This window comes from Maylandia zebra, linkage group LG12 (assembly GCF_041146795.1).
Source record: "Maylandia zebra isolate NMK-2024a linkage group LG12, Mzebra_GT3a, whole genome shotgun sequence".
Taxonomy (NCBI): domain Eukaryota; kingdom Metazoa; phylum Chordata; class Actinopteri; order Cichliformes; family Cichlidae; genus Maylandia; species Maylandia zebra.
In genome coordinates this window covers 7720622-7748227 of record NC_135178.1, presented here as the reverse complement: position 1 = coordinate 7748227, position 27606 = coordinate 7720622, and the positions used below count along the sequence as shown (strand labels likewise).

The window sequence follows — 27606 nt, the reverse complement described above, 5'->3', positions numbered from 1 at the left end:
ATTAAAGTGAAACGCTCTGGATTAGAGAGGTGGTGAAAAAAAAAAAGACAAGGAGGAGGTGGTGGACTTTCTAACTGTTCTGCTTTTAGCAAAGTGACATTGAAGTTGGCTTTGTGTATTTCTTCATAAGATACACACCAATGGTATAAGCGAATGGGCTAGTTTTCTTGCAGTATTATTGTGACGACAGGTCTGACTTTCGATGTTATTCAGAAGTTTAAGTTATTCAACAGAAGTTTTGAGGTTTAGTCAAGCATTTAGTGATGATGTTTGAAAATGTTCAGTTATCTTCTTCTACGTCTTGACTTTGTACACACTTTCTTTTCATCGCTGTAGCCAGGGTGATACTACAATTTTAATTATAATTTATTTGTCACTATTAACAGGATACATAACACAGGCTTTTAAGGTTTCTGTCATTAAATTACTTCTTAAATTCCTTGCTTGATCTAAGTGTCTCATCTAATTATAGACCATATTGCAACCATCTTATTTCAAAAAATTATCCACTTCCTCTGTTTTAAGATAAATAAAACGTTCCTTTTTTATAAAGCCTATAGTTAGCAATAAAAATAAACCTTAATTAAAATCAAATTGAATTGGATTAAACTGAATTTTTGCTTCCTTGTATGTTTTTGTTCCAAGAAAAAAAATGGAAAACTGCCTATTTCACCTGTTATGTAAAAGTGAGCCTTTAGAAGAGTAACACTTGCCCTCAGTCTCAAATTATCGAATCTCCGATAAATTTGGAGCAAAAACAGTCTTTACTTGTTAATGTGTTAAGTGAATTTCAGTCTGGCATTAGAACGGGGCACAGTACAATTACTACTGCTTCAGAAATGATCTTGTGGATTGAACTGTAGACAGTAATTTGGGCTGCCAAAAAGGGCATCTAAGAACTAAGTCATGTTTTGCTTGGGGATCAAATACTTATTTCTCACAATGATAGGTGAATCAATTTGTAACTTTTATGTAATGTGTTTCTTCTGGATTTTTGGTTGATGTTCTGTCTTTCTAAATTGAAATGAAACAACCATTAAAAATAGAGACTGTTTTTCATTTCATTGGAAGTGAAACTTACAAATTGGCAACTTACAAATTCAGCAGGGGATCAAATAATTGGTCCCTCCACTATGTATGTGTTACCTTATGACTGACTGCTAAACTGTCTTGGGTATATCCTCAATTTTTTTTTTCTAAATTTGATCCTAAAGTATGTGAGAGTTTAAAGCTATATTGATGAGCTGTATCCACTGTTATACAGTTAAAAGGTTATTGCCGTGCCATTGCCAGACTTGTTTAATTTCCCCCAGGGATCAATAAAGTATTCTGATTCTGATTCTGATTCTGATTGCCATGCGACTTCTGCTAGTCTAGTTTCCTTTGTGCTTCGTTGTGATAAACATAACAATATTAGCACAATCTGTTGGCATATTTTGTGCTATCACACATGCAGATCGCATCTTGGAAGCACATGGTGTTTACAGCAGTGTCAATTCATGGCCTCCTGTTATTGCATAATCATCTAGTTAGGTCACGCATTACATGTTGTGTCTGTCTGTGCTCGTTATAAAATGAAGTGCCATAAATAAGACTTCTTCCATGCATGAGACCTCAGCTATATTGTCATGAATTGCTGTGTGAAGCAGGCAGGATAGGACAGAAATGCAGACTCACACTCAGAACAGCTTTATTGCTGGACGCCAGGAATACAAAACTTATTAAACTGGGAATACACATGAACTACACAGGCAGGCAGAGCACACAGCGGGGAAATGAGGGAGATCACGACACAGGACAGAGGGAGACGCAGACATAAATACACACCAGGGCAAACGAGGGAACAAACTACTGGAGGGGACCCAGCCGAACGTGATCTAACTAACGAGACACGGGGACACAAAACTGAACATGATGCACACCAGACAGAAGACTATCAAAGTAAACCAGGAATCACTAAGACAGAGACCAAGTCACACAACTTGACACGGGAGCTGGGAGGAAAGAAAATTCAGGGAGATGAGACGGACCAGGGAGATAACGGGAGGAGACAACGAGGGGGACACGGAAACAGTTAAGGGAGACGAGACACAGAGAGAGAGCGAGGGAGTGCACATAGTCAAACAGGGTACATTTCATCCTTCTTTTGTCTTTTTTTGTTGTTACTTATTAGCTTTCTTTTGTTGGCCACTTTGAAGATCACTTTGTGTCTAAATATGTTTGAAGTGTTCACAGTATTCTTTTATCTTTTCTGCAGATTTTGATGTGCTGTAATGCAGTTAAAGTTTTGCCCTGTTTTATATTTGTTTCCCACGTCAGAGCTTTTTGTCACAGATAAGTCTTCTTACAGATAAGTCGTAACGAGAAACAGTGGAAGGCTTGGTTTGACAAGGAGGCCCCAGAGGAGGAAGTAGTCCCAAACTCCTATGACCAGTCTCTTGACTGTTTTAGACGGCTGCTCCTCATACGCTGCTGGTGTCCTGACAGGACCATCGCACAAGTAAGGAGAGACATGTTTATGCATGGCTATAGAGGACAGATACAATGATTAAATTCAGTTTTCTTTATATAATGCCAATTCAAAACAAAAAGTTCCTTGGAACATTAATATTGTAATAACTGTTATAAGTTCCCCTGTGAACAAGCCTTTGGTGACGGTGCTCCAGAATTAATGATCGGGTCCTTGGCAGAAGCTGGTTTAGGTTCAGAAAGGGAGGCCATCTACTGCGACTGGTGAGGGGTAAAGAGGAGAGAGAAAAGGAGAACATAGAGAGACCAAGGACAAAACATAAACTACAGGAGTGAGAAGGGAAATATTAACAGTATGAATATCGCAGTGTAAACTTTAAAAGCATCAGAAGAGTCTAACCAGCCTATAGCAGCATAGGATGGCTAAGGGTCACCCAATCCATTTTCTTTAATTAGAAAGCCAAACATTGGTTGTCTGGTCTGTTTTTGGTCATGCTTTTGCCTACTTTATAATATACAACACAACAAGTAGAACAGGCAATGTAAATCTACTTTTCTCATTTCTATCATAGTGCATTTTCAATAGTATACTGTAGACTGCAATTAAAATTAATAATTACCACTAAAGAAAGAGAAAAGGCTTAAAGTTGCTAATCTGAGAGTTAATGGCTTAAAGCTTGGGAAGCGATACCTCCTGACTTAAAAATACAGCTACATAAATGAGACACGGACCACAAAACAAGAATGTATAATCTCTTAATCTTCACTGAAAGCTGCTTGGTCAAAGCTCTTCTTGAGATAAGAAGCAGCTTGTGTAACTTGTTGTTATACAGCTTTCACCCTCCAGCCTGCTGTGCCTGAATATTTACAGTGGCTAAAAGATATTCAGTTTTACTGATGGATAACTTTCTGGCCCACTGAAGACAAGCCTGGAGTCCAATTTATTTAGTTAAACTCACAGTCCAGTCCACAGTTGCCCTAGCCTTAAGGGTAAAAAGAGTTAGCCAGTAAAGAAAATGCTTTGAAGAATTATCTCAGTTCTCAGCTTTCTAGAAAGTAAATTTATTCCAATATATACTATTGGACTACTTTGCTCAACTCTTTGCATTACAAAGCATTTAAAAAATTACATCTGCTTTGCATCATATTCTTTCCTTTAGGCCCGTAAATACATAATGGACGCAGTAGGGGAGAAATACACTGAAGGGGTGATTCTTGATTTAGAGAAGATGTGGGAGGAGTCGGACCCACGAACACCTCTCATCTGCTTCCTTTCAATGGGCTCAGATCCAACTGACTCCATTATAGCACTCGGGAAGAAGCTGAAAATCGAGACCCGTTATGTATCCATGGGTCAAGGACAAGAGGTCCACGCACGCAAGCTTCTGCAGCAAACTATGGCTAATGTGAGTGGTGAGATATTACTGCTGTTTTAGCAATACAGATGTTCTGTCTCTAAAAATGTGGTTTGGAATTTATAGAAATTATTTAGGGTTTTCTTGAACTCCTCATTTATAGTCTTCGTCATGGATGATAGGCATACTACTGTGTTTGTCCCCAGGGTGGCTGGGCCTTACTCCAGAATTGCCACCTGGGTTTGGACTTCATGGATGAGCTCATGGACACTGTGACAGAGACAGACTTTGTCAACAACAGCTTCCGCCTTTGGATGACCACTGAGGTCCACAGACACTTTCCCATCACACTTCTCCAGATGTCCATCAAGTTCACCAATGAACCACCACAGGGCCTCAAGGCAGGGCTTAAGAGGACATATGGCGGTAGGTTTGGCTCACTTAAGCTCACATTAAAGAAGTCCAGAAATACTAGCCAGTTTAATAGATCCAATTTATCTATGTGATAAAGAAAGAGGACCTAAGAGAATGAAATATATTCCAATATTGATGTGTACATTTGGAGATGCAGATATACAAAACACCTCTACTTCGTGATATCCATGATAGGAATAAGTAAGTGAATAAAAAGATGGAAATGTGGGAGAAACACCTGTTTGATGCTATATTTATTGTATTCCGGATTTTGTTTTTTACCCATGTTACCCAAGGTTAGTAAAATTTTAAACAAGTCTGAGTTATCTAGTCTGTGTTTTGGTCCAAAACAAGGGTGAAGAAAGAAAAGAATCTTTAAAATGTAGAAACCAGCTGTCTTTTCCTGGCTCAGATGACATGGTTCCTGGAGGGGAATTGAGATCGTATCTACAGCTTGAATTTTTTTTTATTTTTTTTATAGAAAACAAGCAGAAAAAAAAAACAAAGCAACATACTAAACACAACACCATCGCATTAATCTAGCTAAGTGTAAACAGCAGTAAATACTAAATATTCAATGTTGTTGTGCAGCACGCAGGACAGATGTGCGTCGAAGTAGCAGCCAAGAAAGGTGTAATTTGGGTCTACGAGCAGTGAACACCCGTGTGCATACCTGTGTGGATCCGCGCGCTTGCATTCCAAAGGTTTCTCCATGTAATGATCTGCTAGGGAATTCTGATTTCGATTAGTAATTGCAGTTTGGTATTATATCAGAAAGAAGGTATTATTTTGACTGACATATTCAGTTCACTATCTTTTCTCCCACATTTACGCAACAAATCCTAACTGTTCGCTAAAAAGGAAATCTGTGTGTGCATGTTTGTGCAATGCTTGGTTTTAGAAGTAACTGACTTTATTCAGTTATGGATTATTTCAATACATTTCTGTAGATGTTACACTTAGCCTCCTTTTGGGCATGCAGTACATCTTTTTGACCTGCATGTCCCTGACCAGGTATAAACCAGGACCTTTTGGATGTCAGTAACATGGCGCAGTGGAGGCCGATGCTGTATGCAGTAGCCTTTCTTCACAGCACAGTTCAGGAGAGAAGGAAATATGGCCCCCTGGGATGGAATATTCCCTATGAGTTCAACCAGGCTGATTTTAATGCCACTGTCCAGTTTGTTCAAAACCATCTTGATGACATGGATATTAAGAAGGTAGGTAGAGTAATGCTTATTATTCTGTGTGATTAGGACTCTTGACCATAAAAAAATGTTAAAAGGGTTGAGATTTAAAGAAAGGATATTGTAAATACTTATCAACAACAGCCATCTGCTGGGAGTTTTAGAGCTTTCTGACTGTGTATGTATTCAGTCTGCTCACAAATTATATTGCACATTCATGAACAATTTTTTTGTCATCCTTTATCACTGTTTTATCATCTCCTTAGGGTGTGTCCTGGAACACAGTTCGATACATGATTGGAGAGATTCAATACGGTGGTCGTGTGACCGACGACTATGACAAGCGCCTCCTCAACACCTTTGCCAAGGTGTGGTTCAGTGAGGAAATGTTTGGACCTGCATTTAGCTTCTACAAGGGCTACAGCATCCCAAAGTGCTCCAGTGTTGACCAGTATCTAACATACATTCAGGTCAGTCTCTAAAAATAAGACATTTCTTAGTGCAACGTGTCTGCCAGAACTCCCACTGTGTCAGTGACTGAAAATTCATCTGTTTCCAGACTATTTCTCTTTTTTTCTCACTCAAAGTTAAGTTCTGTGATATACAGTGTTGGGTAAGTTACTTTAAATGAGTAACTTAGTTACATTACTAGTTACTTCTATCAAAAGTAACTCAGTTACTTCAAGTTACTCGTTACTTTCAGAGTAACTAGTTACTAGGGAAAGTAACTTTGGTTTTACTCAGAATTCTCTTGTTAATGTGTTGCTTCCGTAACTGGATACCCAGCAAGATTCTTCTTCTAGCTTGCTTACTTACCACAAGTGCACTGTGCCACCTACCAATAGAAAGGAAAAAATAATGTGCACATTTCCACGAGAGAAATCCCACGCCTGATTCTATCCTAGCCTGCTTTTTACATCCAACACAAAAACTGCAGTCGTGGTGCTTTCGATTGTACTCAGAACTCGGAAATTCTGCCTTCTGAATAGGAAGATGTAGGTAACACCAGACTGCAGATGAGCTGCATACAGGGCTGGACTGGGACAAAAAAATCGTCCCGGGCATTTTGACTAGAGACCGGCCCACCATTATAGGAAAAATCATAAGGCTTTGAATGAAAATAAATACTGTTGTGACAGTGATGTACACTGTTCTGATGGTATATATGCATCAATCTATCAATTGTTTGTTGTAAGACTCAGATAATTATTTTTTTAAAAGTGAGACATTTTAAATGAGAATAAGAAAGTATTTCCTTGTGCCCCCCTTTCCCTTTTAATTCCCTACATGGACCCCTGGCAACACTTTGCTAGACCCGCCCCTGCACAGTTACCAGCTGTCAGCTGCTTAGAAAAGGATCCTGGTGTTATTTATCTCTCAGAAACAGTTCATAACTTCCCTTCAACTCATTCATGTTAACTAAAAGGTAAACCTGTTTCTCCATCACAGCTCTGATGATTCAGTAAGGACATCTCCTGGTTTCATCTTCATGTTTCCCACTCACCACATATCCAAACCGACATCATGACCAGCAGCTTTACAGCTGTGGCTCCAGCAAACATCAGCTGATACTAGAAATTAATATTAAATAAATTCTAACAACAGCTGATCAAGCTTAAAAGTGCTGCTGTTGTTTAGCGCAACATCCGCTGGTTTCCTCTTTCTGCCGCAAAGTGGGCGATAAATAAACAAGAGAGAAAAGCCGATCAGCTGATCATTGATCAGTTTCATGATTGAAGTAGAAACAGGAGAGGGAGGGTGAGAGGATGAGAGAAGAAGAGGCAGCTGTGCAGCGTAAACACAGAATAACTCCAGCTTTGTGTCTTTTTCATTGTAGCTGAAGTCCGGGACAAACTGTTCCTTTTCACCTCAATAAGAAACGCGTAATATTTTCTCTGAATACCAGACGATTCTGTTTTTTACGGGACGGTTGGCAACTCTAATAATTAACCTTATGAACAAAATAAAGTTCAACATCAGTAACATAGCACCCACCCAGCTGTATAGAAACTCCGTCATGCTAGCTAGCACGCAGTACAAAAAAGTCAGCATAACGAAAATAAACTCCACCTAAACTTGGTTCATATCTGACCCAGATGGACTGCAGGTTATAACTTCTTACCTGAAGTTCAGTTCACCTGACACTGGGACCGGCGGCCGCTTCGGGTCTCTCCTCTTGCCTCCCTTTCTCTCATCCACCTGCTGGCTTCCACCACTTGCTAATGTTATTGAATCTGTGGAAGCTCCGCGATAGCCACCACACGAAGTAACGAATAACGAGCCTATCTAAATCCCAGTAACGAGTAACGCGTTCCTGGTTTTGGCATAATAACTAGTTACCGTGCTCGTTACCACAATAATAACGTAGTTACTGTAATGCGTTACTTAATAACGCGTTAGTCCCAACACTGGTGATATATTTATTGTTTAGCGGGGTGTCATTTATTTATTTATTTATTTGTTGTTGCTTTCTTGTGATGTGCTCTTGTTACATCCAAAATGCACTCTATGTGAGATTTCACAGATTATATATATGAGTTATTAGTGTGCTTAACTTGTAGGTGTGTGTGTGTCTAGGGGCAGTTCCTGAGCTTGTTTCATTAAAGGTAGTTTCATTATGACGGATGCTTATGGCTGTCAGGCTCAGCAGGCCCATTGTATTTGTGCTGCTTCTTAAACTGAGAATGACAACACAGCCTTAGAAAACTCATGCACAAACCTATACATATGCATTCAACGGCATGCACATATAGCACATTAAATCTGTAAATGTTGGGCAATTTCAATTTTTTTTACATATTTTACTTCTGTATGCTGCCAAGACTTGATGTTAAATGAAAGTTTCCACTCGTAGCTTTTATTAAAGATGTTAAACAGAAGTCTTGCATCATCTGTTCATGAATTGAAGCCCTTTTAGTACCCAGTTATGAATTGGACAAAGTTGCATAAGGATTGTTTTTAGTATTTGGATGAAAATTATTTACATGAAGTCCAGAACCCATAGTCATCATCAAATGCCTTGCTGAAGAATTAAAAGAACACAGCAAGGGATGCAGGCCATTCTGTCTAGTATAAGCTATCTCTGTTTTTCTGTCACCATCCATTTTTCTTTCCGTATTAGCCACCATCCTGATGTTTTACCCTGTCTGAAAACAGAATCCATCACGACTGAAGAAAGTATGATACATCAATAACCACTTGCTGAAGTTGCTGAACAAGCAAAAAACAAACTTGCAGAAATGTGGTTATCTACTGGTACTGTCACACATTTTGAAGTGTTCTAGTTCAGCAGATAAAAGAATTGAGGTGAAACCTGTGAAATTGAAACATTCTCTGTTTAGAAGGGCAAATGTATATCTGCTAAATCATGCTGTAAACTGGGTTAAGAACTGTCCCAAATATAAAACAAAGCAAGACAAAACATTTGTCATCAGCTGGTTTTGTCTAACTGATCATATTTAAGTATTATACAGTACTTAAAAACAACACAACGCTGTCACGCTGATGGTAAAAACACAGGCCTTTAACACAGTGCCGCTGTGCCACTTTATTTTTTAACAAAACACTACGCTTTATGTATAAAGAACTGCCTATTCTACTACTTATTGAAGAAAAAGAATCCACAAAAGATTATTTTTACTTTCTTTTATTTGTTCCAGATAAATTATAAATTATTTTTTAAAAAGCAATGAAATGCATCAGATGTCTCCCATGCTTTCTTTTCTGCTGTAATTTTTTTTTTTTGAACATAAATTGGTCTATTGAAAATAAAATGTAGTAAGAACCACTACATTTTTTCAATAGGCCAATTTATGTTTAAGAAAACCCCAACAATCAAATGATCTCATCTGAGCAAGCACTGGGCGACGGTGGGAAGGAAAAACTCCTTTGTCTTAAAAAGAAGAAACCTTCGACAGAACCAGGCTCAGATGGTGCGGCTTCTGTCAAGACCGGTTGGGGGTTAGGTAGTTAAAAAACTACTCTAACGGTACAGCACTACAGCTTTTTGGTGGAAATGGGTGGAAGGATGGGTGTTACACCTCGTTTCATTGGAGGTCTTACAGGTGGTCGGGGTGTAGATTCAGCTTTTTTACAAATAGGTGGCAGAGGGACAGGACTAGGTCGTGGAATTATAACTAGTTGGGTGGGAATAGGTTGTCTGTGAAGGTTCTCAGTCATGGGAATAGGTTGCTTTCCACTTCTGGATATAGGTGGAACACACATCCTACGAAAAGGTGGTAGGTTGTCGGTCGAGAAAGTTTCCTTTTTCGTTGGTTGTGTGACTTGAGGAGCGGGTGTCAACTTTGTCTTTTTCGGTCTAATGGGTGGCAGTGGAGTCCGCTGTAACTGTTGTTCGTCAGATGCATCTTCCCTGCCTACGTAAATGTATTTATGTTCCTCAAAAAGGGCAATGTCTTTTTCAACTTGACTCATTGCCTCTTCGAGAAACATTTTGTAATTGTATTTTTTGTGCTGTGAAGGGGAGATAGTAAAAGGGAGGGATTGATATTCAAAGTTTAGCTCATTAAACCTCCTCTTTAGGCCCTGGAGAATGTTTTGTTTCTCCTGTTCGGCCAGTGGTTTAACTGTTTCCTGTTGTTTTGTTAACCAGGCATCATTGTCCTGCTTAGCCTTTTCTTTCTCTGCCTTTCTTCTACGCAGGTAGCCTGGAACGATTCTGTAATCGTTTTTCTGTAAATAAAAGGGGACAAGTCCAGATTTCTCAAGGAGCTGCTTGTCCCCTTTGCGTGTATCCACACAAGCAGGTTGAGCCATGACTTTCTTCATGCCTGTGTGTTCTGGTTTTTTCCTGAATGTGTGTTCAGGTTTTTCGCCTTCTGGCCTCTGTGGGCACATTTCGCGATGAGATGGCGCCTTAACTGTTCTTGGCACCATGGTCCTGTGTTCATTTTTATATTTATTTTCTAATACAATTGCTTCCCTGTATTTAGAAATATACATTTTAGGTTTGGGTGGAGGAAGAGTACTCTACTTTGGGAGAAGGTTATAAGCGCTTTCATCTGAAAACACAATTCAATCGCTAGCTTAAAATCACCTGCAAGGGAATTCTACAACTGTGTGTCGAGGCACCCCTATTTATAGATTTTTATGGCCTGGCATGTGACATCATGGTGGCCTGGCATGTGACATCATAGTGGCCTGGCATGTGACATCATGGTAGCCTGTCTTTGTTCTGTCATTTAAGCCCCACCCCCCTGGTTACTGTTGCTATTGTAACTATTATATTATGAATGCTGGTAGCTAGCATTCCACACACACACATACACTTTTTGCCAAGGTTCCAGCTGCAGTCACCAAGACATGTAAATGTATTTAGTAACCCTCTGGGGTCCAGAGTATAATTGGCCGTTTTTGACTACTTTAGATTTTACCTCTATATTTCACCTTTAAAAAAATCTTCTTCTTTTTTTTTTTTGGCACAACCTCAAATATCTGAAATTTGAGTTAATTTTTCATTTATACTATATTTGCACAATAGATCTAAATTCAGACAAAAAAAATTCAAAATCCGAGTAGAAAATACTTGTCATTTTTATTGTAAAAGCCACAAACATGTTTAAGGAATTGTTTTCATAACTTGAAATGCGAATAGAAGTTGTACATTTGTAAAAATTATGCACAAGTTTTGCAAACAACTTTATGTTCAGTATAATATATGCAGGTTTTCTTCCTGAATACTATCGTTGTTTATATTTACTGCGGGAAGAAACGGTTTTTATAAGGAAAAACACTAGAAAGCACTCAGTCCCCCTCCCAACTCCCCCAGCCTTTCCTATTGGTGAAAAATATACCATGTGGACCAATCAAAAAATGATAGGGCAACATAGCATTTAGTTGTTTACGAAGGCGGGCAGGTGTATACATATAGTTTGAGTCTGACGGCTCTTTGTTTGCTTCTCATCTGTAAACTCTGCATACTCTCTCATGTGATTCAGTTTGTTTTGAAAAGTCTCAACAGGATCTTGAGCTTTATTGTGAAAGGTTTACGTGGAAAACAAACAAGCGTACAGCGGAACCACGCGATGGTTTTACCGTCATTGTTGCTAACGAAAACACGTAAAAACAGGCACTTGCCCGCCCATAGTGTGGTTATATTAAATATAAGAGAAAGAGAGAACTTTAAGAAATTAATATAGCCACTAAGGTGACCGTCAAAACGATGAAAAATACTGCTGTAAATAGTTTATTTTACGACATCACGAAACAAACGATAGCGTAATAGGAAACGATAGACATTTTTATATCGTCATTTGATATATATCGTTATATCGAACAGCCCTAACATACACTCTTATATTTGTACATATATTTATTCTTATAATTCTCAGATTTACCCATTCGTATATTTTGCTTGTTCTTATGTTATTGTATTTTGCACACCTCTGTTGCACACACATAAGAATTTCGCTCACATGTGCTGTACCAGTGTACCTGCACATGTTATGTGATACGGGAAATCTCCAATTTTTTTTTATTTTGTTTTTTTTGAGATTAAATAATATACCATTGTAAAGACGACACAAGAGTTCCAGAGGCTCTTCTGGGAGCCAGAGTCGACCAGAAAACGTTTCCCCGAGCTTGAGTCCTCTATGAAGAGCAGCCTTTCCTTATCGGCAGCGGTCACAGCCGCTACAGAGCGCTGGCAGGCTTGTTTCCCTGGGCCTTAAAACTGCAAAGGCGGCACGGTGCTGTCACGCTGATGGTAAAAACACAGGCCTTTAACACAGTGCCGCTGTGCCACTTTATTTTTTAACAAAACACTACGCTTTATGTATAAAGAACTGCCTATTCTACTACTTATTGAAGAAAAAGAATCCACAAAAGATTATTTTTACTTTCTTTTATTTGTTCCAGATAAATTATAAATTATTTTTTAAAAAGCAATGAAATGCATCAGATGTCTCCCATGCTTTCTTTTCTGCTGTAATTTTTTTTTTTTTGAACATAAATTGGTCTATTGAAAATAAAATGTAGTAAGAACCACTACATTTTTTCAATAGGCCAATTTATGTTTAAGAAAACCCCAACAATCAAATGATCCCATCTGAGCAAGCACTGGGCGACGGTGGGAAGGAAAAACTCCTTTGTCTTAAAAAGAAGAAACCTTCGACAGAACCAGGCTCAGATGGTGCGGCTTCTGTCAAGACCGGTTGGGGGTTAGGTAGTTAAAAAACTACTCTAACGGTACAGCACTACAGCTTTTTGGTGGAAATGGGTGGAAGGATGGGTGTTACACCTCGTTTCATTGGAGGTCTTACAGGTGGTCGGGGTGTAGATTCAGCTTTTTTACAAATAGGTGGCAGAGGGACAGGACTAGGTCGTGGAATTATAACTAGTTGGGTGGGAATAGGTTGTCTGTGAAGGTTCTCAGTCATGGGAATAGGTTGCTTTCCACTTCTGGATATAGGTGGAACACACATCCTACGAAAAGGTGGTAGGTTGTCGGTCGAGAAAGTTTCCTTTTTCGTTGGTTGTGTGACTTGAGGAGCGGGTGTCAACTTTGTCTTTTTCGGTCTAATGGGTGGCAGTGGAGTCCGCTGTAACTGTTGTTCGTCAGATGCATCTTCCCTGCCTACGTAAATGTATTTATGTTCCTCAAAAAGGGCAATGTCTTTTTCAACTTGACTCATTGCCTCTTCGAGAAACATTTTGTAATTGTATTTTTTGTGCTGTGAAGGGGAGATAGTAAAAGGGAGGGATTGATATTCAAAGTTTAGCTCATTAAACCTCCTCTTTAGGCCCTGGAGAATGTTTTGTTTCTCCTGTTCGGCCAGTGGTTTAACTGTTTCCTGTTGTTTTGTTAACCAGGCATCATTGTCCTGCTTAGCCTTTTCTTTCTCTGCCTTTCTTCTACGCAGGTAGCCTGGAACGATTCTGTAATCGTTTTTCTGTAAATAAAAGGGGACAAGTCCAGATTTCTCAAGGAGCTGCTTGTCCCCTTTGCGTGTATCCACACAAGCAGGTTGAGCCATGACTTTCTTCATGCCTGTGTGTTCTGGTTTTTTCCTGAATGTGTGTTCAGGTTTTTCGCCTTCTGGCCTCTGTGGGCACATTTCGCGATGAGATGGGGCCTTAACTGTTCTTGGCACCATGGTCCTGTGTTCATTTTTATATTTATTTTCTAATACAATTGCTTCCCTGTATTTAGAAATATACATTTTAGGTTTGGGTGGAGGAAGAGTACTCTACTTTGGGAGAAGGTTATAAGCGCTTTCATCTGAAAACACAATTCAATCGCTAGCTTAAAATCACCTGCAAGGGAATTCTACAACTGTGTGTCGAGGCACCCCTATTTATAGATTTTTATGGCCTGGCATGTGACATCATGGTGGCCTGGCATGTGACATCATAGTGGCCTGGCATGTGACATCATGGTAGCCTGTCTTTGTTCTGTCATTTAAGCCCCACCCCCCTGGTTACTGTTGCTATTGTAACTATTATATTATGAATGCTGGTAGCTAGCATTCCACACACACACATACACTTTTTGCCAAGGTTCCAGCTGCAGTCACCAAGACATGTAAATGTATTTAGTAACCCTCTGGGGTCCAGAGTATAATTGGCCGTTTTTGACTACTTTAGATTTTACCTCTATATTTCACCTTTAAAAAAATCTTCTTCTTTTTTTTTTTGGCACAACCTCAAATATCTGAAATTTGAGTTAATTTTTCATTTATACTATATTTGCACAATAGATCTAAATTCAGACAAAAAAAATTCAAAATCCGAGTAGAAAATACTTGTCATTTTTACTGTAAAAGCCACAAACATGTTTAAGGAATTGTTTTCATAACTTGAAATGCGAATAGAAGTTATACATTTGTAAAAATTATGCACAAGTTTTGCAAACAACTTTATGTTCAGTATAATATATGCAGGTTTTCTTCCTGAATACTATCGTTGTTTATATTTACTGCGGGAAGAAACGGTTTTTATAAGGAAAAACACTAGAAAGCACTCAGTCCCCCTCCCAACTCCCCCAGCCTTTCCTATTGGTGAAAAAATATACCATGTGGACCAATCAAAAAATGATAGGGCAACATAGCATTTAGTTGTTTACGAAGGCGGGCAGGTGTATACATATAGTTTGAGTCTGACGGCTCTTTGTTTGCTTCTCATCTGTAAACTCTGCATACTCTCTCATGTGATTCAGTTTGTTTTGAAAAGTCTCAACAGGATCTTGAGCTTTATTGTGAAAGGTTTACGTGGAAAACAAACAAGCGTACAGCGGAACCACGCGATGGTTTTACCGTCATTGTTGCTAACGAAAACACGTAAAAACAGGCACTTGCCCGCCCATAGTGTGGTTATATTAAATATAAGAGAAAGAGAGAACTTTAAGAAATTAATATAGCCACTAAGGTGACCGTCAAAACGATGAAAAATACTGCTGTAAACAGTTTATTTTACGACATCACGAAACAAACGATAGCGTAATAGGAAACGATAGACATTTTTATATTGTCATTTGATATATATCGTTATATCGAACAGCCCTAACATACACTCTTATATTTGTACATATATTTATTCTTATAATTCTCAGATTTACCCATTCGTATATTTTGCTTGTTCTTATGTTATTGTATTTTGCACACCTCTGTTGCACACACATAAGAATTTCGCTCACATGTGCTGTACCAGTGTACCTGCACATGTTATGTGATACGGGAAATCTCCAATTTTTTTTTATTTTGTTTTTTTTGAGATTAAATAATATACCATTGTAAAGACGACACAAGAGTTCCAGAGGCTCTTCTGGGAGCCAGAGTCGACCAGAAAACGTTTCCCCGAGCTTGAGTCCTCTATGAAGAGCAGCCTTTCCTTATCGGCAGCGGTCACAGCCGCTACAGAGCGCTGGCAGGCTTGTTTCCCTGGGCCTTAAAACTGCAAAGGCGGCACGGTGCTGTCACGCTGATGGTAAAAACACAGGCCTTTAACACAGTGCTGCTGTGCCACTTTATTTTTTAACAAAACACTACGCTTTATGTATAAAGAACTGCCTATTCTACTACTTATTGAAGAAAAAGAATCCACAAAAGATTATTTTTACTTTCTTTTATTTGTTCCAGATAAATTATAAATTATTTTTTAAAAAGCAATGAAATGCATCAGATGTCTCCCATGCTTTCTTTTCTGCTGTAATTTTTTTTTTTTGAACATAAATTGGTCTATTGAAAATAAAATGTAGTAAGAACCACTACATTTTTTCAATAGGCCAATTTATGTTTAAGAAAACCCCAACAATCAAATGATCCCATCTGAGCAAGCACTGGGCGACGGTGGGAAGGAAAAACTCCTTTGTCTTAAAAAGAAGAAACCTTCGACAGAACCAGGCTCAGATGGTGCGGCTTCTGTCAAGACCGGTTGGGGGTTAGGTAGTTAAAAAACTACTCTAACGGTACAGCACTACAGCTTTTTGGTGGAAATGGGTGGAAGGATGGGTGTTACACCTCGTTTCATTGGAGGTCTTACAGGTGGTCGGGGTGTAGATTCAGCTTTTTTACAAATAGGTGGCAGAGGGACAGGACTAGGTCGTGGAATTATAACTAGTTGGGTGGGAATAGGTTGTCTGTGAAGGTTCTCAGTCATGGGAATAGGTTGCTTTCCACTTCTGGATATAGGTGGAACACACATCCTACGAAAAGGTGGTAGGTTGTCGGTCGAGAAAGTTTCCTTTTTCGTTGGTTGTGTGACTTGAGGAGCGGGTGTCAACTTTGTCTTTTTCGGTCTAATGGGTGGCAGTGGAGTCCGCTGTAACTGTTGTTCGTCAGATGCATCTTCCCTGCCTACGTAAATGTATTTATGTTCCTCAAAAAGGGCAATGTCTTTTTCAACTTGACTCATTGCCTCTTCGAGAAACATTTTGTAATTGTATTTTTTGTGCTGTGAAGGGGAGATAGTAAAAGGGAGGGATTGATATTCAAAGTTTAGCTCATTAAACCTCCTCTTTAGGCCCTGGAGAATGTTTTGTTTCTCCTGTTCGGCCAGTGGTTTAACTGTTTCCTGTTGTTTTGTTAACCAGGCATCATTGTCCTGCTTAGCCTTTTCTTTCTCTGCCTTTCTTCTACGCAGGTAGCCTGGAACGATTCTGTAATCGTTTTTCTGTAAATAAAAGGGGACAAGTCCAGATTTCTCAAGGAGCTGCTTGTCCCCTTTGCGTGTATCCACACAAGCAGGTTGAGCCATGACTTTCTTCATGCCTGTGTGTTCTGGTTTTTTCCTGAATGTGTGTTCAGGTTTTTCGCCTTCTGGCCTCTGTGGGCACATTTCGCGATGAGATGGCGCCTTAACTGTTCTTGGCACCATGGTCCTGTGTTCATTTTTATATTTATTTTCTAATACAATTGCTTCCCTGTATTTAGAAATATACATTTTAGGTTTGGGTGGAGGAAGAGTACTCTACTTTGGGAGAAGGTTATAAGCGCTTTCATCTGAAAACACAATTCAATCGCTAGCTTAAAATCACCTGCAAGGGAATTCTACAACTGTGTGTCGAGGCACCCCTATTTATAGATTTTTATGGCCTGGCATGTGACATCATGGTGGCCTGGCATGTGACATCATAGTGGCCTGGCATGTGACATCATGGTAGCCTGTCTTTGTTCTGTCATTTAAGCCCCACCCCCCTGGTTACTGTTGCTATTGTAACTATTATATTATGAATGCTGGTAGCTAGCATTCCACACACACACATACACTTTTTGCCAAGGTTCCAGCTGCAGTCACCAAGACATGTAAATGTATTTAGTAACCCTCTGGGGTCCAGAGTATAATTGGCCGTTTTTGACTACTTTAGATTTTACCTCTATATTTCACCTTTAAAAAAATCTTCTTCTTTTTTTTTTTTGGCACAACCTCAAATATCTGAAATTTGAGTTAATTTTTCATTTATACTATATTTGCACAATAGATCTAAATTCAGACAAAAAAAATTCAAAATCCGAGTAGAAAATACTTGTCATTTTTATTGTAAAAGCCACAAACATGTTTAAGGAATTGTTTTCATAACTTGAAATGCGAATAGAAGTTGTACATTTGTAAAAATTATGCACAAGTTTTGCAAACAACTTTATGTTCAGTATAATATATGCAGGTTTTCTTCCTGAATACTATCGTTGTTTATATTTACTGCGGGAAGAAACGGTTTTTATAAGGAAAAACACTAGAAAGCACTCAGTCCCCCTCCCAACTCCCCCAGCCTTTCCTATTGGTGAAAAATATACCATGTGGACCAATCAAAAAATGATAGGGCAACATAGCATTTAGTTGTTTACGAAGGCGGGCAGGTGTATACATATAGTTTGAGTCTGACGGCTCTTTGTTTGCTTCTCATCTGTAAACTCTGCATACTCTCTCATGTGATTCAGTTTGTTTTGAAAAGTCTCAACAGGATCTTGAGCTTTATTGTGAAAGGTTTACGTGGAAAACAAACAAGCGTACAGCGGAACCACGCGATGGTTTTACCGTCATTGTTGCTAACGAAAACACGTAAAAACAGGCACTTGCCCGCCCATAGTGTGGTTATATTAAATATAAGAGAAAGAGAGAACTTTAAGAAATTAATATAGCCACTAAGGTGACCGTCAAAACGATGAAAAATACTGCTGTAAATAGTTTATTTTACGACATCACGAAACAAACGATAGCGTAATAGGAAACGATAGACATTTTTATATCGTCATTTGATATATATCGTTATATCGAACAGCCCTAACATACACTCTTATATTTGTACATATATTTATTCTTATAATTCTCAGATTTACCCATTCGTATATTTTGCTTGTTCTTATGTTATTGTATTTTGCACACCTCTGTTGCACACACATAAGAATTTCGCTCACATGTGCTGTACCAGTGTACCTGCACATGTTATGTGATACGGGAAATCTCCAATTTTTTTTTATTTTGTTTTTTTTGAGATTAAATAATATACCATTGTAAAGACGACACAAGAGTTCCAGAGGCTCTTCTGGGAGCCAGAGTCGACCAGAAAACGTTTCCCCGAGCTTGAGTCCTCTATGAAGAGCAGCCTTTCCTTATCGGCAGCGGTCACAGCCGCTACAGAGCGCTGGCAGGCTTGTTTCCCTGGGCCTTAAAACTGCAAAGGCGGCACGGTGCTGTCACGCTGATGGTAAAAACACAGGCCTTTAACACAGTGCCGCTGTGCCACTTTATTTTTTAACAAAACACTACGCTTTATGTATAAAGAACTGCCTATTCTACTACTTATTGAAGAAAAAGAATCCACAAAAGATTATTTTTACTTTCTTTTATTTGTTCCAGATAAATTATAAATTATTTTTTAAAAAGCAATGAAATGCATCAGATGTCTCCCATGCTTTCTTTTCTGCTGTAATTTTTTTTTTTTTGAACATAAATTGGTCTATTGAAAATAAAATGTAGTAAGAACCACTACATTTTTTCAATAGGCCAATTTATGTTTAAGAAAACCCCAACAATCAAATGATCCCATCTGAGCAAGCACTGGGCGACGGTGGGAAGGAAAAACTCCTTTGTCTTAAAAAGAAGAAACCTTCGACAGAACCAGGCTCAGATGGTGCGGCTTCTGTCAAGACCGGTTGGGGGTTAGGTAGTTAAAAAACTACTCTAACGGTACAGCACTACAGCTTTTTGGTGGAAATGGGTGGAAGGATGGGTGTTACACCTCGTTTCATTGGAGGTCTTACAGGTGGTCGGGGTGTAGATTCAGCTTTTTTACAAATAGGTGGCAGAGGGACAGGACTAGGTCGTGGAATTATAACTAGTTGGGTGGGAATAGGTTGTCTGTGAAGGTTCTCAGTCATGGGAATAGGTTGCTTTCCACTTCTGGATATAGGTGGAACACACATCCTACGAAAAGGTGGTAGGTTGTCGGTCGAGAAAGTTTCCTTTTTCGTTGGTTGTGTGACTTGAGGAGCGGGTGTCAACTTTGTCTTTTTCGGTCTAATGGGTGGCAGTGGAGTCCGCTGTAACTGTTGTTCGTCAGATGCATCTTCCCTGCCTACGTAAATGTATTTATGTTCCTCAAAAAGGGCAATGTCTTTTTCAACTTGACTCATTGCCTCTTCGAGAAACATTTTGTAATTGTATTTTTTGTGCTGTGAAGGGGAGATAGTAAAAGGGAGGGATTGATATTCAAAGTTTAGCTCATTAAACCTCCTCTTTAGGCCCTGGAGAATGTTTTGTTTCTCCTGTTCGGCCAGTGGTTTAACTGTTTCCTGTTGTTTTGTTAACCAGGCATCATTGTCCTGCTTAGCCTTTTCTTTCTCTGCCTTTCTTCTACGCAGGTAGCCTGGAACGATTCTGTAATCGTTTTTCTGTAAATAAAAGGGGACAAGTCCAGATTTCTCAAGGAGCTGCTTGTCCCCTTTGCGTGTATCCACACAAGCAGGTTGAGCCATGACTTTCTTCATGCCTGTGTGTTCTGGTTTTTTCCTGAATGTGTGTTCAGGTTTTTCGCCTTCTGGCCTCTGTGGGCACATTTCGCGATGAGATGGGGCCTTAACTGTTCTTGGCACCATGGTCCTGTGTTCATTTTTATATTTATTTTCTAATACAATTGCTTCCCTGTATTTAGAAATATACATTTTAGGTTTGGGTGGAGGAAGAGTACTCTACTTTGGGAGAAGGTTATAAGCGCTTTCATCTGAAAACACAATTCAATCGCTAGCTTAAAATCACCTGCAAGGGAATTCTACAACTGTGTGTCGAGGCACCCCTATTTATAGATTTTTATGGCCTGGCATGTGACATCATGGTGGCCTGGCATGTGACATCATAGTGGCCTGGCATGTGACATCATGGTAGCCTGTCTTTGTTCTGTCATTTAAGCCCCACCCCCCTGGTTACTGTTGCTATTGTAACTATTATATTATGAATGCTGGTAGCTAGCATTCCACACACACACATACACTTTTTGCCAAGGTTCCAGCTGCAGTCACCAAGACATGTAAATGTATTTAGTAACCCTCTGGGGTCCAGAGTATAATTGGCCGTTTTTGACTACTTTAGATTTTACCTCTATATTTCACCTTTAAAAAAATCTTCTTCTTTTTTTTTTTGGCACAACCTCAAATATCTGAAATTTGAGTTAATTTTTCATTTATACTATATTTGCACAATAGATCTAAATTCAGACAAAAAAAATTCAAAATCCGAGTAGAAAATACTTGTCATTTTTACTGTAAAAGCCACAAACATGTTTAAGGAATTGTTTTCATAACTTGAAATGCGAATAGAAGTTATACATTTGTAAAAATTATGCACAAGTTTTGCAAACAACTTTATGTTCAGTATAATATATGCAGGTTTTCTTCCTGAATACTATCGTTGTTTATATTTACTGCGGGAAGAAACGGTTTTTATAAGGAAAAACACTAGAAAGCACTCAGTCCCCCTCCCAACTCCCCCAGCCTTTCCTATTGGTGAAAAAATATACCATGTGGACCAATCAAAAAATGATAGGGCAACATAGCATTTAGTTGTTTACGAAGGCGGGCAGGTGTATACATATAGTTTGAGTCTGACGGCTCTTTGTTTGCTTCTCATCTGTAAACTCTGCATACTCTCTCATGTGATTCAGTTTGTTTTGAAAAGTCTCAACAGGATCTTGAGCTTTATTGTGAAAGGTTTACGTGGAAAACAAACAAGCGTACAGCGGAACCACGCGATGGTTTTACCGTCATTGTTGCTAACGAAAACACGTAAAAACAGGCACTTGCCCGCCCATAGTGTGGTTATATTAAATATAAGAGAAAGAGAGAACTTTAAGAAATTAATATAGCCACTAAGGTGACCGTCAAAACGATGAAAAATACTGCTGTAAACAGTTTATTTTACGACATCACGAAACAAACGATAGCGTAATAGGAAACGATAGACATTTTTATATTGTCATTTGATATATATCGTTATATCGAACAGCCCTAACATACACTCTTATATTTGTACATATATTTATTCTTATAATTCTCAGATTTACCCATTCGTATATTTTGCTTGTTCTTATGTTATTGTATTTTGCACACCTCTGTTGCACACACATAAGAATTTCGCTCACATGTGCTGTACCAGTGTACCTGCACATGTTATGTGATACGGGAAATCTCCAATTTTTTTTTATTTTGTTTTTTTTGAGATTAAATAATATACCATTGTAAAGACGACACAAGAGTTCCAGAGGCTCTTCTGGGAGCCAGAGTCGACCAGAAAACGTTTCCCCGAGCTTGAGTCCTCTATGAAGAGCAGCCTTTCCTTATCGGCAGCGGTCACAGCCGCTACAGAGCGCTGGCAGGCTTGTTTCCCTGGGCCTTAAAACTGCAAAGGCGGCACGGTGCTGTCACGCTGATGGTAAAAACACAGGCCTTTAACACAGTGCTGCTGTGCCACTTTATTTTTTAACAAAACACTACGCTTTATGTATAAAGAACTGCCTATTCTACTACTTATTGAAGAAAAAGAATCCACAAAAGATTATTTTTACTTTCTTTTATTTGTTCCAGATAAATTATAAATTATTTTTTAAAAAGCAATGAAATGCATCAGATGTCTCCCATGCTTTCTTTTCTGCTGTAATTTTTTTTTTTTGAACATAAATTGGTCTATTGAAAATAAAATGTAGTAAGAACCACTACATTTTTTCAATAGGCCAATTTATGTTTAAGAAAACCCCAACAATCAAATGATCCCATCTGAGCAAGCACTGGGCGACGGTGGGAAGGAAAAACTCCTTTGTCTTAAAAAGAAGAAACCTTCGACAGAACCAGGCTCAGATGGTGCGGCTTCTGTCAAGACCGGTTGGGGGTTAGGTAGTTAAAAAACTACTCTAACGGTACAGCACTACAGCTTTTTGGTGGAAATGGGTGGAAGGATGGGTGTTACACCTCGTTTCATTGGAGGTCTTACAGGTGGTCGGGGTGTAGATTCAGCTTTTTTACAAATAGGTGGCAGAGGGACAGGACTAGGTCGTGGAATTATAACTAGTTGGGTGGGAATAGGTTGTCTGTGAAGGTTCTCAGTCATGGGAATAGGTTGCTTTCCACTTCTGGATATAGGTGGAACACACATCCTACGAAAAGGTGGTAGGTTGTCGGTCGAGAAAGTTTCCTTTTTCGTTGGTTGTGTGACTTGAGGAGCGGGTGTCAACTTTGTCTTTTTCGGTCTAATGGGTGGCAGTGGAGTCCGCTGTAACTGTTGTTCGTCAGATGCATCTTCCCTGCCTACGTAAATGTATTTATGTTCCTCAAAAAGGGCAATGTCTTTTTCAACTTGACTCATTGCCTCTTCGAGAAACATTTTGTAATTGTATTTTTTGTGCTGTGAAGGGGAGATAGTAAAAGGGAGGGATTGATATTCAAAGTTTAGCTCATTAAACCTCCTCTTTAGGCCCTGGAGAATGTTTTGTTTCTCCTGTTCGGCCAGTGGTTTAACTGTTTCCTGTTGTTTTGTTAACCAGGCATCATTGTCCTGCTTAGCCTTTTCTTTCTCTGCCTTTCTTCTACGCAGGTAGCCTGGAACGATTCTGTAATCGTTTTTCTGTAAATAAAAGGGGACAAGTCCAGATTTCTCAAGGAGCTGCTTGTCCCCTTTGCGTGTATCCACACAAGCAGGTTGAGCCATGACTTTCTTCATGCCTGTGTGTTCTGGTTTTTTCCTGAATGTGTGTTCAGGTTTTTCGCCTTCTGGCCTCTGTGGGCACATTTCGCGATGAGATGGGGCCTTAACTGTTCTTGGCACCATGGTCCTGTGTTCATTTTTATATTTATTTTCTAATACAATTGCTTCCCTGTATTTAGAAATATACATTTTAGGTTTGGGTGGAGGAAGAGTACTCTACTTTGGGAGAAGGTTATAAGCGCTTTCATCTGAAAACACAATTCAATCGCTAGCTTAAAATCACCTGCAAGGGAATTCTACAACTGTGTGTCGAGGCACCCCTATTTATAGATTTTTATGGCCTGGCATGTGACATCATGGTGGCCTGGCATGTGACATCATAGTGGCCTGGCATGTGACATCATGGTAGCCTGTCTTTGTTCTGTCATTTAAGCCCCACCCCCCTGGTTACTGTTGCTATTGTAACTATTATATTATGAATGCTGGTAGCTAGCATTCCACACACACACATACACTTTTTGCCAAGGTTCCAGCTGCAGTCACCAAGACATGTAAATGTATTTAGTAACCCTCTGGGGTCCAGAGTATAATTGGCCGTTTTTGACTACTTTAGATTTTACCTCTATATTTCACCTTTAAAAAAATCTTCTTCTTTTTTTTTTTGGCACAACCTCAAATATCTGAAATTTGAGTTAATTTTTCATTTATACTATATTTGCACAATAGATCTAAATTCAGACAAAAAAAATTCAAAATCCGAGTAGAAAATACTTGTCATTTTTACTGTAAAAGCCACAAACATGTTTAAGGAATTGTTTTCATAACTTGAAATGCGAATAGAAGTTGTACATTTGTAAAAATTATGCACAAGTTTTGCAAACAACTTTATGTTCAGTATAATATATGCAGGTTTTCTTCCTGAATACTATCGTTGTTTATATTTACTGCGGGAAGAAACGGTTTTTATAAGGAAAAACACTAGAAAGCACTCAGTCCCCCTCCCAACTCCCCCAGCCTTTCCTATTGGTGAAAAAATATACCATGTGGACCAATCAAAAAATGATAGGGCAACATAGCATTTAGTTGTTTACGAAGGCGGGCAGGTGTATACATATAGTTTGAGTCTGACGGCTCTTTGTTTGCTTCTCATCTGTAAACTCTGCATACTCTCTCATGTGATTCAGTTTGTTTTGAAAAGTCTCAACAGGATCTTGAGCTTTATTGTGAAAGGTTTACGTGGAAAACAAACAAGCGTACAGCGGAACCACGCGATGGTTTTACCGTCATTGTTGCTAACGAAAACACGTAAAAACAGGCACTTGCCCGCCCATAGTGTGGTTATATTAAATATAAGAGAAAGAGAGAACTTTAAGAAATTAATATAGCCACTAAGGTGACCGTCAAAACGATGAAAAATACTGCTGTAAACAGTTTATTTTACGACATCACGAAACAAACGATAGCGTAATAGGAAACGATAGACATTTTTATATTGTCATTTGATATATATCGTTATATCGAACAGCCCTAACATACACTCTTATATTTGTACATATATTTATTCTTATAATTCTCAAATTTACCCATTCGTATATTTTGCTTGTTCTTATGTTATTGTATTTTGCACACCTCTGTTGCACACACATAAGAATTTCGCTCACATGTGCTGTACCAGTGTACCTGCACATGTTATGTGATACGGGAAATCTCCAATTTTTTTTTATTTTGTTTTTTTTGAGATTAAATAATATACCATTGTAAAGACGACACAAGAGTTCCAGAGGCTCTTCTGGGAGCCAGAGTCGACCAGAAAACGTTTCCCCGAGCTTGAGTCCTCTATGAAGAGCAGCCTTTCCTTATCGGCAGCGGTCACAGCCGCTACAGAGCGCTGGCAGGCTTGTTTCCCTGGGCCTTAAAACTGCAAAGGCGGCACGGTGCTGTCACGCTGATGGTAAAAACACAGGCCTTTAACACAGTGCTGCTGTGCCACTTTATTTTTTAACAAAACACTACGCTTTATGTATAAAGAACTGCCTATTCTACTACTTATTGAAGAAAAAGAATCCACAAAAGATTATTTTTACTTTCTTTTATTTGTTCCAGATAAATTATAAATTATTTTTTAAAAAGCAATGAAATGCATCAGATGTCTCCCATGCTTTCTTTTCTGCTGTAATTTTTTTTTTTTGAACATAAATTGGTCTATTGAAAATAAAATGTAGTAAGAACCACTACATTTTTTCAATAGGCCAATTTATGTTTAAGAAAACCCCAACAATCAAATGATCCCATCTGAGCAAGCACTGGGCGACGGTGGGAAGGAAAAACTCCTTTGTCTTAAAAAGAAGAAACCTTCGACAGAACCAGGCTCAGATGGTGCGGCTTCTGTCAAGACCGGTTGGGGGTTAGGTAGTTAAAAAACTACTCTAACGGTACAGCACTACAGCTTTTTGGTGGAAATGGGTGGAAGGATGGGTGTTACACCTCGTTTCATTGGAGGTCTTACAGGTGGTCGGGGTGTAGATTCAGCTTTTTTACAAATAGGTGGCAGAGGGACAGGACTAGGTCGTGGAATTATAACTAGTTGGGTGGGAATAGGTTGTCTGTGAAGGTTCTCAGTCATGGGAATAGGTTGCTTTCCACTTCTGGATATAGGTGGAACACACATCCTACGAAAAGGTGGTAGGTTGTCGGTCGAGAAAGTTTCCTTTTTCGTTGGTTGTGTGACTTGAGGAGCGGGTGTCAACTTTGTCTTTTTCGGTCTAATGGGTGGCAGTGGAGTCCGCTGTAACTGTTGTTCGTCAGATGCATCTTCCCTGCCTACGTAAATGTATTTATGTTCCTCAAAAAGGGCAATGTCTTTTTCAACTTGACTCATTGCCTCTTCGAGAAACATTTTGTAATTGTATTTTTTGTGCTGTGAAGGGGAGATAGTAAAAGGGAGGGATTGATATTCAAAGTTTAGCTCATTAAACCTCCTCTTTAGGCCCTGGAGAATGTTTTGTTTCTCCTGTTCGGCCAGTGGTTTAACTGTTTCCTGTTGTTTTGTTAACCAGGCATCATTGTCCTGCTTAGCCTTTTCTTTCTCTGCCTTTCTTCTACGCAGGTAGCCTGGAACGATTCTGTAATCGTTTTTCTGTAAATAAAAGGGGACAAGTCCAGATTTCTCAAGGAGCTGCTTGTCCCCTTTGCGTGTATCCACACAAGCAGGTTGAGCCATGACTTTCTTCATGCCTGTGTGTTCTGGTTTTTTCCTGAATGTGTGTTCAGGTTTTTCGCCTTCTGGCCTCTGTGGGCACATTTCGCGATGAGATGGGGCCTTAACTGTTCTTGGCACCATGGTCCTGTGTTCATTTTTATATTTATTTTCTAATACAATTGCTTCCCTGTATTTAGAAATATACATTTTAGGTTTGGGTGGAGGAAGAGTACTCTACTTTGGGAGAAGGTTATAAGCGCTTTCATCTGAAAACACAATTCAATCGCTAGCTTAAAATCACCTGCAAGGGAATTCTACAACTGTGTGTCGAGGCACCCCTATTTATAGATTTTTATGGCCTGGCATGTGACATCATGGTGGCCTGGCATGTGACATCATAGTGGCCTGGCATGTGACATCATGGTAGCCTGTCTTTGTTCTGTCATTTAAGCCCCACCCCCCTGGTTACTGTTGCTATTGTAACTATTATATTATGAATGCTGGTAGCTAGCATTCCACACACACACATACACTTTTTGCCAAGGTTCCAGCTGCAGTCACCAAGACATGTAAATGTATTTAGTAACCCTCTGGGGTCCAGAGTATAATTGGCCGTTTTTGACTACTTTAGATTTTACCTCTATATTTCACCTTTAAAAAAATCTTCTTCTTTTTTTTTTTGGCACAACCTCAAATATCTGAAATTTGAGTTAATTTTTCATTTATACTATATTTGCACAATAGATCTAAATTCAGACAAAAAAAATTCAAAATCCGAGTAGAAAATACTTGTCATTTTTACTGTAAAAGCCACAAACATGTTTAAGGAATTGTTTTCATAACTTGAAATGCGAATAGAAGTTGTACATTTGTAAAAATTATGCACAAGTTTTGCAAACAACTTTATGTTCAGTATAATATATGCAGGTTTTCTTCCTGAATACTATCGTTGTTTATATTTACTGCGGGAAGAAACGGTTTTTATAAGGAAAAACACTAGAAAGCACTCAGTCCCCCTCCCAACTCCCCCAGCCTTTCCTATTGGTGAAAAAATATACCATGTGGACCAATCAAAAAATGATAGGGCAACATAGCATTTAGTTGTTTACGAAGGCGGGCAGGTGTATACATATAGTTTGAGTCTGACGGCTCTTTGTTTGCTTCTCATCTGTAAACTCTGCATACTCTCTCATGTGATTCAGTTTGTTTTGAAAAGTCTCAACAGGATCTTGAGCTTTATTGTGAAAGGTTTACGTGGAAAACAAACAAGCGTACAGCGGAACCACGCGATGGTTTTACCGTCATTGTTGCTAACGAAAACACGTAAAAACAGGCACTT

At 39.0% G+C, this 27606-nt stretch overlaps 1 protein-coding gene across 1 annotated transcript in view; it reads left to right on the top strand.

The window, feature by feature from the left end:
• The window catches only part of LOC101478973 (dynein axonemal heavy chain 5), a 90081-nt gene that overhangs the window by 55472 nt on the left and 7003 nt on the right, over positions 1-27606 (top strand). Inside the window, exons 63-67 of the mRNA XM_076890643.1 lie at positions 2351-2500; positions 3630-3875; positions 4031-4250; positions 5253-5458; positions 5692-5895. Of these exons, the coding sequence (XP_076746758.1) occupies positions 2351-2500; positions 3630-3875; positions 4031-4250; positions 5253-5458; positions 5692-5895 (1026 nt within the window). The remainder of the gene's footprint in view (positions 1-2350; positions 2501-3629; positions 3876-4030; positions 4251-5252; positions 5459-5691; positions 5896-27606) is intronic.